The sequence below is a fragment of the Balaenoptera borealis genome, assembly GCF_965194805.1.
Source record: "Balaenoptera borealis genome assembly, chromosome: 6".
Taxonomy (NCBI): Eukaryota; Metazoa; Chordata; class Mammalia; order Artiodactyla; family Balaenopteridae; genus Balaenoptera; species Balaenoptera borealis.
The window spans coordinates 11,274,573-11,287,371 of record NC_138863.1 but is presented as its reverse complement, the minus strand read 5'-3'; the positions used below and the strand labels follow the sequence as shown (position 1 = coordinate 11,287,371).

Genomic DNA, 12,799 nt, shown 5'->3' with positions numbered 1-12,799 from the left:
TTTTAATTCCTCCATAAGATCTGGTTTTGAGTAGTATCGGCCTAGTTACTGAACACTTAATATGGCACAACCCATTATTTTCAGTATTGTGGGGAATTCAGAAGTAGGTGAGACACATGCTCAGTAATTCTAATAAAAAGCAGTTTGTGGTGAGTTTCATGTGAGAATTACAAAGTGCTATAGTAGTTCAGAGAGGGTGATTGTTCCATTAAGACCACTTTGATTCCATCTGCAGCAGGACTGAAGAGAGACCTACAGTTTCCTGTGTTTCTGGTAAGGCCTCTATTTCCCAGTCCTTGCTTACTTCATCACCCCATAACACACCAATGCGAACCACATAAGATACCAGGCCCCAAAGTAATAATAACTAATACTGTTTAAAATTCACTTACATATACCTGTTCTGAGTAGACAACATATTAACTCATTTAACCCTTCCAACATCTCAATGCAGCAGGTTCTCTTACCTGAGTTGGAATTCACATTAAGGCAGTCTGATTTCCTAGTCTAGGCTCATAACTACCATACCTACAATATTATTCTCTAATTAAAACTAATTATCCACCTCTCCAGAGAGATCATCAAAACGAATCCATCACATATGCAGCCCTTTCAAATGCTGGCTTTTTAGGCGTCCTCCTTGCTCCTCGGTGATGTTTCAAGGCCCGCAGCCCGGTGTTCCTCTTGCAGACTTGCTCTGTCATCTGTTGCAGTCATACCAGTTAGCCCCCCTCATTCAGTATAGATTTCAGCACTTCATGTAGTGAGTGTCTTTCTTCCAGTAGTGTTAATCATTTCTGCCAATCCCAGTGTCTACACAGATAACTCAGCCTCTGGAATTCTTTGACTTCTTATGTCCAGTAATCCTTCCTTCTGTTTTAGACTTTATTTAGCAGTAACTGTATTACTTCTCAGATTTCAGCATCCTGTTCTCTGACCATCACTGCTTCTCTCTTCCCAGCTCGTTACCTCTAATTTCTTACTCCAGCAGCTCTGGGTCAACCACAGGAGGCCTCCAGTCCTCTGACGCTGAATTTCTTTCTTGTGTAGCATCCTTACTGTGTTGTCATTTTTCTTAACCTAACTTTGATTCTGTGGTCTGTTGTTATATCCACTCACTTTAACTCCTGTTGTATTTTACCTGATTAAAGCCAATACTCTACCTACTTTGTACCTAAACAACCAGATGAGACTGGTGGAAAACACACCACTGTCTTGACTAGTTTGACTTTAAATACTCGTGACCTTAAAACCTTAGTGCTGCCTGCAGTTTTAGTTGGTTCACTCTCCCATTTTTCTTCAGCTCTGAAAAACCCTCCCTTTTCAGTTGGTGGTAATTTATTATTTTACTTTAAAAGAAAAAAAAAAAACCTAAAACAAACATGGAGAAAAGAGAACTTTATCCTTTCCTATCAGCAGATCTACAAACCTGAAAGAGCCGTTTCAGGAGAATGGTGGGAGCAGAAGCCAACTTTTCAGGGACTAAAATGTGAATGAATCAAAAGAGATAGAGACTGTGACGTTTTCCCAGATGTATCTCTGGAACACTGTCTTTATTTAATGAATCTTGCTCAAGAAGAGGTTTAGTGGCTAAGTAAATTGGAGAAGTGTGGAAAACTATGTATAGTATTTATATGGAAAGGAAGTTTCCATTTGCTGGCCTAGATTTTACTAAAGCATTGGTTTTCAAACTTTGGCCTATTTCACAGTCACCTGAAGGGCTTGATTGCTGGGTAGCACCTCCAGAGGTTCTGATTTCACAGGTCTTGGGTGGCTCCTAAAAATTTGCATTTACAACACGTTTTTAGGTGACACTGATGCCGCCAGTCCAGGAAATTGGGGAATCCCATTTTGAGAGTCACTTCACTTGAGTAAGAATTCAGCTGCCAAGAGTGGCAGGTAGAGTTAGGATTCTGAGCAATATAGCAAATAGCTATTGTGGGATAGCATAGTCAGAAGAAATAAGAGCTGGCTAACAACAGCATGGAACTTTGATAGTAGGATAGCAGGAATTTGTAGTGGACCCAAGCAGTGAGTTTTAATGATTTTCCCCAGCAGTTTGAGCTGTCAGAGAGAAGGATCAGAACCGCCAGCAGTTAGTACAGAATTTTGAGTGACTCGTCCAGGCTGCTAATGTCAGATAGCTATAAAATGTATCATCCAGCACTCCATCTTTGCTTTGTGTTCCCATGATGAGTGCCAAGACAGTAACTTTATGATCTGTCTTTAACCTATCTCCTTTTTATTTGTTTGTATCAATATGTTTATTATTTACTATTCATTAATTGTTTTTAGTTAAAAAAATTGTATATGTTAGTTAATAGGGGTTTTGGAATGCAAAGACTAAATGTCATGAAGGACTAAATGTCTGTCCTAAACTAATTCTGTCAATTACAGTTAATAAGTCTTTGAGCAAATTTCTCTTGTTTTCTCACTTGGGAATTTTTAAAATAAAAGAATTAGAAACTACCAGTTCTCACTTTATGAATGTAATTGTAAAGCCACAGAATCTTTTCCTGAGGAGAGTTTCATGTGGTGTTTGGTTTTTTTTTTTTTAATATTTTAATTTTATTGGAGTATAGTTGATTTACAATGTTGTGTTAGTTTCAGGTGTACAGCAAAGTGATTCAGTTATACATATGTGTATATTCATTCTTTTTTAGATTCTTTTCTCATATAGGTTATCATAGAATATTGAGTAGAGTTCCCTGTGCCGTACGGTAGGTCCTTGTTGGTTATCTATCTTACATATAGTAGTGTGTGTCTGTTTATCCCAAGCTCCTGATTTATCCCCCCTCTCCCCTTTAACCATAAGTTTGTTTTCAATATTTGTAAGTCTGTTTCTGTTTTGTAAATAACTTCATTTGCATATTTTAAAAGATTAGATTCCACATATGAGTGATATCATATGATATTTGTCTTTCTCTGTCTGACTTCACTTAGTATGATAATCTCTAGGTCCATCCATGTTGCTGCAAATGGCATTATTTCATTCTTTTTTATGGCTGAATAGTATTCCATTGTGTATATATATATATATATATATATATATATATACCACATCTTGATCCATTCCTCTGTTGATGGACATTTAGGTTGCTTCCATATCTTAGCTATTGTAAATAGTGCTGCAGTGAACATTGGGGTGCATGTATCCTTTTGGATCATGTGGTTTTTTAAAAGTAGCTAAATATTTATTGGAGAAGCTGGCCCTCTACAGGGTTTATATAGTATTTCTAGCATAAGTTGCATTACCATTCCTGGGTATCTGAACTTCTTGGGCTTTGCCACTGAAAGGTTTTTATAATGAGATTGTGCCTTCACCTAGGCCTCACTTGTGTCACTTGTACTGCCTTAATGACTTTGTAGTATCTGTACTGAGCCTGGAGTAGGAAGGAACTACAAGAAATGCTGTTTTGAAACATGCTTGGGGTACATAATAAGAGAGGAAAAGGGTGAATCCTTTTTTCCTATCTTTATTTCTCTTACCCACTTCAGTGAGGAGGTAAGCTTGAGAAGGGTGCTACCTTTCTGTCTCTGATTTCTCAAATCTTTGTCAGGCTTTTGAAGTTAGATACTGCCTTCTTTTCACAGTGTTACAACTGGTTATTCTTTAAAGTAATATAATTTTGGAAACTTGTGGATGTGTTTTTATAGCATTACTGAGGAATAATTATAATAAATTGTGTATATTTAAAGTGTACAATTTGAGTTTTGACATATGTTAAACCGTCATTACAGTAACAAGATAACATACATTTTCATCATCCCCAAGAGTTTTTTGTGCCCCTTTGTAATGCTTCTCCTGATCTGCTTTCCATCACCATAGATAAGTTTACATTTTCTAAGATTTTAAATGAATGGAATTACATAGTATGTACTTTGTAGAGGGTGGTTCTGAGGTCTCTCAATCAGCATAATTGTCTTGAGGTTTATGCATGTAGTTTCTTGTGTCAATAAATTTGTTCATTTTTATTGCTGGATAGTATCTTACTTGGATATTCCACAATTAATCCATTTACCTGTTGATAGACATTTGGGTTGTTTTCCGTTTGGAGTTACTAGCAGTAAAGCTGCTGTGAACATTTGTGTACAAATCTGAGTATGGACATGTGCCTTTATATTTCTTGAGTAAATACTTAGAAGTAGGATGGCTGGGTCATATCGTAGGTATATGTTTAACTTTTAAGAAACTACCAACTGTCTTCCAAACTGGTTGTACCATTTTTACATTCTTGAGAGTTCTAGTTGTTCCACATTCTCACCAACATATGATATGGTCAGTCTTTTTTTCTTTTCCTGGCTAGAACCGTTATTATTTCAGAAATAACCGTCCAATGTAACTTGAGGTGGTTAGAATAGTTATTTCTGGATGACTGTAATAAATATTTGTCAAAACACCAAGTATCTCAATAATCATACATTTATTTCATTCATAAGAACTTCTAAAAGTTCTTATGTATCAAAAAAACTTACAAATGGCACAAGAGAGTTAATGGTCTATAGAGGAGAGAAGGAAAATTATTCTAGGGGAAATTCTAATGAAGCATTTTCTCCATTGCATTTTTGATTAACATAGTTCATGAAAAAATCCTTGCTTTGCCTTCCTTTAGTCTTTTTGTTTTTGGCCATTCTAGTGGTATGTATGGGTGTCTGTGTAGTGGGGTCTCAGTGTTTTTTAAATTTGCATTTTCTACATGACTAATGATGTTGGGATGCTTATTTGCCATTTGTATATCTTCTTTGGTGAAGTGGCCAACTTTTCTGCCCACTCTTTGAAAAAAATACTGATTTGGGGTCTGTTTTATCACTGAGTTTTAAGAATTCAAGGTTTTATACATTTTGTAACTACCTTTTTTCAGTTGGTGGCTTGCCTTTTCATTTAATTTTTTTGAAGAGCAACATTTTTAAATTTTGATGAAGCCCACCTTATAAATTTTTTCTTTACAGTTCTCTTTATGCTTTGTGTCTTATTTGAGTTCTGCATCATTTCATTTCTTTGATTTTACTGAAAACTTAAATCTCAGATTCTCATTTTTTAGCCATTAGGGAAAAAAAGCATAGGAGGTAATTATAAAGCTAGAATTGTATCTGCGTTGTATTTGTGTTATGTTATATTTTAATAGCAAATTACTTATGATTCTAGTACTTTTTATTTGTTCTTTTTGGTTGATTTTTAAACTTGTCAAGGATTCAGGAAATTGCCACTCACTGGTCTAATTCCTCTGTTTTACGGGGTGAAGGAACTGAGGTTCATAAAGGTTGCATGACTTTGCTCATTGTTTACAGTGTATGATTATTTTAAGACCAAGCAATCTGAGGTCCTCTTAAATGCCATCTCACTGTTTGTTCCCCTGTGAGGGGCTGCTCTTTGTGATGCTGTTGGTAAGATTTTACTGCTGTAACATTAACATCAATTCAGTTCCTTCATTTGTTGCTTCTTCATTGCTCATTGTGATAAATATCCTCATTGAAAGCAACATTATTAAAATTAAGTAGGTTATCTTTCTGAGAGAATCTTAATTATCTCTTAAAATTTCATTAAGTTAAGATGTCGAATTTAACACTTCTGTTTTTTTAATTCTTTCCAAAGGTCTGTAAACAGATTTGGCTAGGATTATTTGATGATAGATCTTCAGCAATTCCAGACTTCAGGGATCCACAAAAAGTGAAAGAGTTCCTACAAGAAAAATATGAAAAGAAAAGATGGTGAGTGAATAGTTTGTATTTAGAGCAAAGCTGCCCCAAATCGCATTAATTATGGGTAAGATTAGTATAACAGGAAGGAAGGAAGGAAGGAAATAGGTAGGTAGGTAGATAGGGAATAAGGAAATAGGTAGATACTCATTATACTTTGGCTTTTTATTGAATTTGGTTTCCACAGACCTTTACTTCTGCTTTATCTTAACTCATCTGTGCCTAGCAGTAGCCTGTTTCTTATCATCAGGCCTCCTACCCTTTTTTGGGAAGTTAGGGATTCTTCCTTCTAAACCTTCTCTATCCCTGTTAGCTTCTCTGGACATTTTAGTCTTATAAAGTCTCCTTTCTTAAAATCTTCCTTCATTTAGCAAGTGTTTATTTAGTATCTTTTATATACTAGGCACTATGCTAAAGCACTCATGAAGCAATCTATTCATTCACTTAATTGCATGTTGTAGTAATTCTTTGCTCAAAATATCACTCACTGCCCAACCAAGAAGTCATTTTATTACCTGTTTAAGAAGGAAGATTTTATACCTTTTTAACTAAATCTGTCAGATGTTAATTTTTAAAAAGGAATTAAAACAGGTATATATTGGCTAGTAAGCCTTTTAAAGCAGAGCAGGGGGTATATTTGTAGAACTAGTAGTGTTCAGTTACTTTGAGCTCTTCATTTTTACCTGTATGAGTACAATTTAAGTCAGTTTACTAAGACTCATTAATGATGAATTCTTGGTTGTTTCTTTATCAATATTCAGTAGTGTATATTTTCCTTCTTGGGACGTTAAGAAGATGAGAGAGAGAGTCACAAATAGAAGGACTAGGTAATGAGGAAGTACATGGCCTCTTGTTTCCCCGAGGAGCTGTATTTGAACCCAGAGAATGTCTTCAAGAGCTTGTTTTGGTTGAGGGAATACTTGCCGTGGTTATGAGTGAGGTATCTCTACCTTCATTAGGTGAGCATAGTAGAAAGAAGTGGCTCTGATTTGTATGTTCTGTGAACTTTGTATTCTTGCTGTTCCCTAGAGGAGACTAATTTTTGCCAGGGCTATATATTCAGCATTACTAGAAACATTAAGTATGAATATAGAAGAAAACATATCAGTAAGATTTTAGTTCAGGAAAGAAAAAACTTAGAAGATGCAGTGATAGTAAAAACATGGTGCCATAAATGATTCTCTTAAAATGAAGTGTATAATTATCTTTTTATCATTTTAGTTCTTAATTTCCTAGACCTTTTCCTAGACCCTTTCCTGTAGTTAAGACCTTTCTGCTTGATAGCCTTGGCCTAATTTTTGATTTTCCCAACAGTTTTACTTTTACCAGCTCAGAGTTAGTTTGAATAGGACTTAGCTGGGATTTCAGATAGTTTAGCTTCAACTAGTAAGAGAAAAGTGTGTGTGAATAAGATTTATAGAATTAAAACCAGGAACCCCCCCCCACATGAATAATAATGACAACAAAATAAAAATAATAAAAATTATTCATTCAAACAGTAAGCAAATAATTGTAAACCTCCAATAATTATAATTTGTGTTATCTTTTCTGTCCTGAGAAACAGGATAGTTAATAAGAGTAATACAAATACAAACTTCAGTTGGTGGGTAGGCGAGAGGGAGTGACCAACATTCAGCTAGGCTGGGACCTGTGCATTTTAAACTCACGCTCCTGCATACCTGCATACCTGTGACATGTAACTAGAGTGGTGCAGTGGGTTTTTAACAGGACATAAGCACTATCCAAATGCAGTCTCCCTAAAAACCCTCACTATGGGCAACTACACTTCAAACATTGAGCCTGTTGCCATCATCTAAAGGGATTTTGAAATTGTTCTTTTAACCAGTTTTCAGACTCAATTCCTATGCTATACATGCTTAGCTGTTTTACTTTTAGTTAAGCAAGACTTTGAGCCAAAGACTATTATCTGATTTTATCCTTTAATAAGACTTGGCTATACTCAGAAATTGGCATTATCACTGATAGACCAAATTATGGGAAAGTGTGACTTACTGTTTTCTCCCATATACTGGAAAAAACAAAGCAGTTTTTACTGTTCGTGATTATTATATAATTTGATAATAGCCAACACTTGTGTAGCTAACACCTGTACCAGAAAACGGTTCTAAGTGCCATAAATGTTAACTTGTTTATACCTCATAGCAACCATATGTCAGTGTTTTAGAAGAAAATTTGGATGCACAGAGAGTTGAAGTAGTCTGCCCTGCGTTTCATAGCTATCGAGTGATGGAGCTGGGATTTGAACTCAGATTCTAGAACAGAGTAGAAAAACTCTGTTTTTCTACTTCTCCCACCTGTGTGATATGGGGAAGGAGGGTAGATAGAACAAAACCCAGAAATACAGAGAGGAAAAACTCTCACATAATCCCAGCTCTGGAGATTAGTGTTGCCAATATTTGGGCATTATATTCTTACTACCTCTCTTTCCTTCCTTTACTCCCTTGATCCCGTGAATTCTTACATGACTGAGATCAAATGTGAAAGACCTGTAAAGTCTTACGGACATCTTTCCATGTCAAGACAGAGTAGCTCTGTATTATTCTATTATATAGATGTTAGTATAATCCTTTTAAGCATTTTTCTCCTGGTGGATTTTGGTTTATTGTCCAATTTTTTGAAATTTTAAAGAGTGCTGTGATAACCTACGTATACATTTATTTGTGTACACTTAGTCAGTTATTTCCTAAGGATAAGTTACTGGAAATGGTACTTCTGGGGCACAGAGTATACCTATTTATGTATTGTAATAGAGAGTGACACAGTTTGTAAAGTTTATACTCAGATCAAATGCGACTGTCATTTTAATTTACATTTTTATTCGGTTACAAGTATTTTCATTTCTTTCTCTCCCTTGGTGAATTGCTTCTGTCCATTTAAAAATTGGGTTGTTAATCTTACAGATTTGTAATAGACCTTTATATTTTGGGCTACTAACTGTAATATAATAAATGTTTCTCCTTCCTTCTGCTCTGTTTTCAAACGTTATTTATGAGCTTACGGTACTTTGGTTTTTAAAAATTAGAGTTATTAACTATCATCATGATTAACTATGAGTCCTCTCTTTTTTTAAAAAAGCAGTTATTTAATATATTGTATTTATTAGAAAAACTGTAAGTAAATAATCGAAACAAGTTTTGTGTTTAGTCTTTATTACCCTTTCTCTGAATATTTTAATTAAGTGTAGTCTTAAGCTATCAATTCTAAGATGGTTTTGAAATAAGATTAATATCAAAACAGTCTTGTACAAAATTAGAACTAAGCTTATCATTTTGAGCTTAGTGTTCCCTACATCTTCCTTAGTTAACTGCCTGTTCAACTTTGCGTATGTTTTAGGTATGTCCCACCAGAACAAGCCAAAGTGGTGGCATCAGTTCATGCATCTATTTCAGGGTCCTCTGCCAGTAGCACAAGCAGCACACCTGAGGTCAAACCACTGAAATCTCTTTTAGGAGATTCAGCACCAGCACTGCATTTAAATAAGGGCACACCTAGTCAGGTGAGTAGTTTTTAAGTCTTTGCAGAGGCTTCTATTTAAGGAGGATTGAGTACCATGAATTTGGGAATTCATTAAGACAGTTGCATAACCTTGTATACCAGTAGCATTATGTCCTAATGGTTTATAATACATTAAAAGGTACTTGGTTAAGTGGTTAGAATGTGTCTATGTTTGTTCTTTTTGCTGTTGCGAATGCTATTGCGAATACGAGTTTGTAAAGCTGTACAGGAACATTGTTATAGCTATCTATCAGCATATATGTATCATATGTATCATATAACATACAGTGGTAAAACATGAATCTGTGGTGACCATCAGAGTTAGAACAGTATGGCCTCTGTGATATTCTTTTACAGGAAAGGATTTCTCAAGCATAGAATTTTTTCTCCATCCTGATTGTGAAGCATGTTTATCGTTGAAACGCAGGTGGCTTTGCATTACATAGCTTATTCTAAAAAACTGAAGTCTTTTCAGCAGTTTGTGTCTAGAGTTTATGCTTCTGTATGTACTTCATGATAGTCAGGGAGCTGTGACAGATCTGTTACTGTGTGGCGTTACAATGTCTGTCACACACAAGAATGATTCTGAGGCATGGTACTATTTGAATTAAATTCCACCTTTTTTAATAATGCGTATACTAGGGCATCTACATAAGTTGCTCCACTTTCATCAAAGGTTTGAGTAGAAAATGAAGAGAAGGGTAAAGTCAGTATATTGTAACTCTTCCCATGGATAAAAGATTTGTTCTGTGAAAGCCTTATCATCATACTGTCTTAGCAGTAAGTCTGTCTCGTGTCATGAGGTGTAACAACTGTTGTAATTGTATTTCATTGCTTTTGACTCTGTACTTAACATTGAAAGATAATATGGGAATAGATGTTGAAAATTTGTGCTTTTCAAAAAACATCAAAGAACTCAAAACTCTACAAATAGAAGATTATGTAATCTTTAAACTGTGTTTTAAGCTTGGTGAATTGGAAATAGTGTTATAAAAATTCAGCAGATCTGACTGGAAGCTCTTTATAGCTAATATGTGGTTTATAGTCCCCTGTTGTAGGTCGCTCTCAAGGGCAGCAGCAGGAAAAGAAGCAGTTTGACCTTTTAAGTGATCTTGGCTCAGACATCTTTGCTGCTCCAGCACCACAGTCAACAGCTACAGCCAATTTTGCAAACTTTGCACATTTCAACAGTCATGCAGGTAAGTTTTTTCCCAGCAGCTTTTGCCAGAGTGAGTGAATAATCATCACATTAAATGTTGTACACTAATTTAAGAATTGATTTGGTCATTTTGAAGCAGTTTTATTTGATAATTTGAAACTTTGCTTTATGTTTTTTGCGTGTATATATTTCACTGTTTTATAAGCATAACAGAAGCCAGTGCTTACTGAATTGATTTCCTATTTGTATTTTGGGATTTATTTTACCTTCTTTTATTCACCTATGAAATTGTGATGCTATCCCACTTTTTTTTTTCCTTTCAATTTCATGTCCTGGCTTTATAGTTGGATAATAATGGTACAAAGTATGTCATGTATATATGCATCCAGAAATGTGCCTTTTGAGATAGTTTGGAAAATTATAGAAAACCTGCTCTTCAGCCACATTTCTTTCTATCAAGCATTGAAGGAATTTTTTGTTTTAAATACCAGTGGAAACATTTTGTAAGAATATGCTACAGAAGGAAGTTGTGGTGTGACTTATGTATGTTTGTGTCTGTGTGTGTTTGCTTTTTCAAAAGGGATTCTAGGATGAGAATTTCAGGAGAGATTATACTGAGAAGGGTAAAAATCGGGAGGCTCACGCTGTTAGGGCTGTGGTAGGTTTCCATCTGCTTTACATTAGCTGAGCCCAGAAGTCCAGAAGGAGACTGAGGAGACTCTTTTCCCTTCATACTGTAGGTGGGAAGCCAGTTCCCTCTCTGAGTAGACAGGAGCTCTTGCTCTCTGTTCCCCCTCTTGCTTTTCGAATGGTGGCCAAAAGAGTTGGTGGAAGACTCAGTGAATAGAGAGTGAACCTTCTGTAATTTATAAGTATTCTGCATTTATCTCAGTTTTAGGTTTATGGAAATGTAATTTGAAATGATGGAAAAGTAACTGCCAAACTCTTTTGTAAATTTTCAGCTTATTTCATGACTTATTTCATGTTTCCCTTGTGTGTGTGTGTATGTGTGTTTTTGTTTTGTGTTTTTGTCTCTAAATGCAATTTGTGAATATTTGCAAGTCAGGGAATTGATGTTACACTTTTCTGTGTAATCATATTAGCCAAAAATAGACAAGACAGTGCAGCTCCACAGGCTAATGTGTACCGTGATTACCCTCATACTTTCAAGAACTCCCTTAAAATGCTTTTTGAAAATAATTGTCATTATTTGATTGCAGAAAATGTTAAAAGAGAGAAATGTATGATTTTATCAGATTGATAGAAGGTAGTATATCTTAACTGTTTTGTCTCTTTTCCACATGTGGCAGAAATGGTAGGACAGATGCGTCTGTGAGGAAGTAGTTGAATAACCATGTAGATTAGGTCAGGTTGCCTGAGAGTAATAGTTTTTTAGCCTGAAGTTCTTTTGTATTTACAGATGACTACTCACATCACTCTTTTCTTACTTCATTTGATTGATCCCAGGAGCAAAAAGTATATATGGATATTGCAAGAACAAGCTAATAAAATTACCCATTTATTTCCCTTCTAGTATAGTTGATACCATCTTTCACATTTTACCTTAAGTAAGTTTTAAATCGGTGTCACGGTTCAATCTGAAATGTCTTTCTCCGGAGCCTTTGCAAGCACTCTGAATTTTTACTTTTCCATACATGGTTCATAGATACAAAGTCATTGATAGCTGAGTTTTTGCCCTGAAATTATCATTTTTAAAAAAAAAACACATTGGGTGAAAATTTTCTCCTGAGCACGTTGATGTGACAAATGGAACTTTAAATAGCAAACAGTAATTATTCAGATACGCCAATCTGGCTGGCATTGTTTTAAAGGGAAAACTGTTCTTTTGCAGATAGTTCAATGGGTTAAAAGCCAGAAGTCTTGACCCTTCTTTATTTGAACATTCTGGCTGAGTTGGTGTGTGTGTGGATATGTGTCAGTGGTGGGGTCAGTATTGCGTTCAGGAAAAGTCATCTTCTACAGAAATAGGCGTGCAGTTAGAAACATAATTTACTACAGCATGTAATAGTTATTTTGCCTGGTAATAAACGTATCACAAAACCTGTGAACTGTAAACTGTAATTGATTTTGGCCACACCTTATATGAGGGATGTCAAACTCAATTGCCTTGCCACCCAGTTAACACAAATGAATAATATAATGCAGTGCCCCTTTCAAAGGGGGATGGTCTATAATCTCCTGTTGCCACATGAAAATACAGGCTCAGGATTACTAAATACACCGATTTTCTTTTAAGAGAAGTACGAAAACTTGTTAAGTAATGCGAAATGCTCTCTTTTTAAATGTTAGGAATTAATGAAGATAAACTATCATATAGGTGAAACAAAGTCTGTTGGTTAGCTGAATTTGATGAGGGTTGCCTGTTTCCATCCTCTGGTCTCTACATTTTTTTTTTCCTTTCTCATG

The 12,799-nt window shown here is 35.4% G+C and overlaps 1 protein-coding gene across 20 annotated transcripts in view; it reads left to right on the top strand.

The window, feature by feature from the left end:
* The window catches only part of AGFG1 (ArfGAP with FG repeats 1), a 73,979-nt gene that overhangs the window by 40,826 nt on the left and 20,354 nt on the right, over positions 1–12,799 (top strand). For all 20 annotated transcript variants that reach the window (XM_082396196.1, XM_082396198.1, XM_082396199.1 and 17 more), the window contains 3 exons: positions 5,594–5,709; positions 9,052–9,214; positions 10,259–10,412. In XM_082396196.1, the coding sequence (XP_082252322.1) occupies positions 5,594–5,709; positions 9,052–9,214; positions 10,259–10,412 (433 nt within the window). The remainder of the gene's footprint in view (positions 1–5,593; positions 5,710–9,051; positions 9,215–10,258; positions 10,413–12,799) is intronic.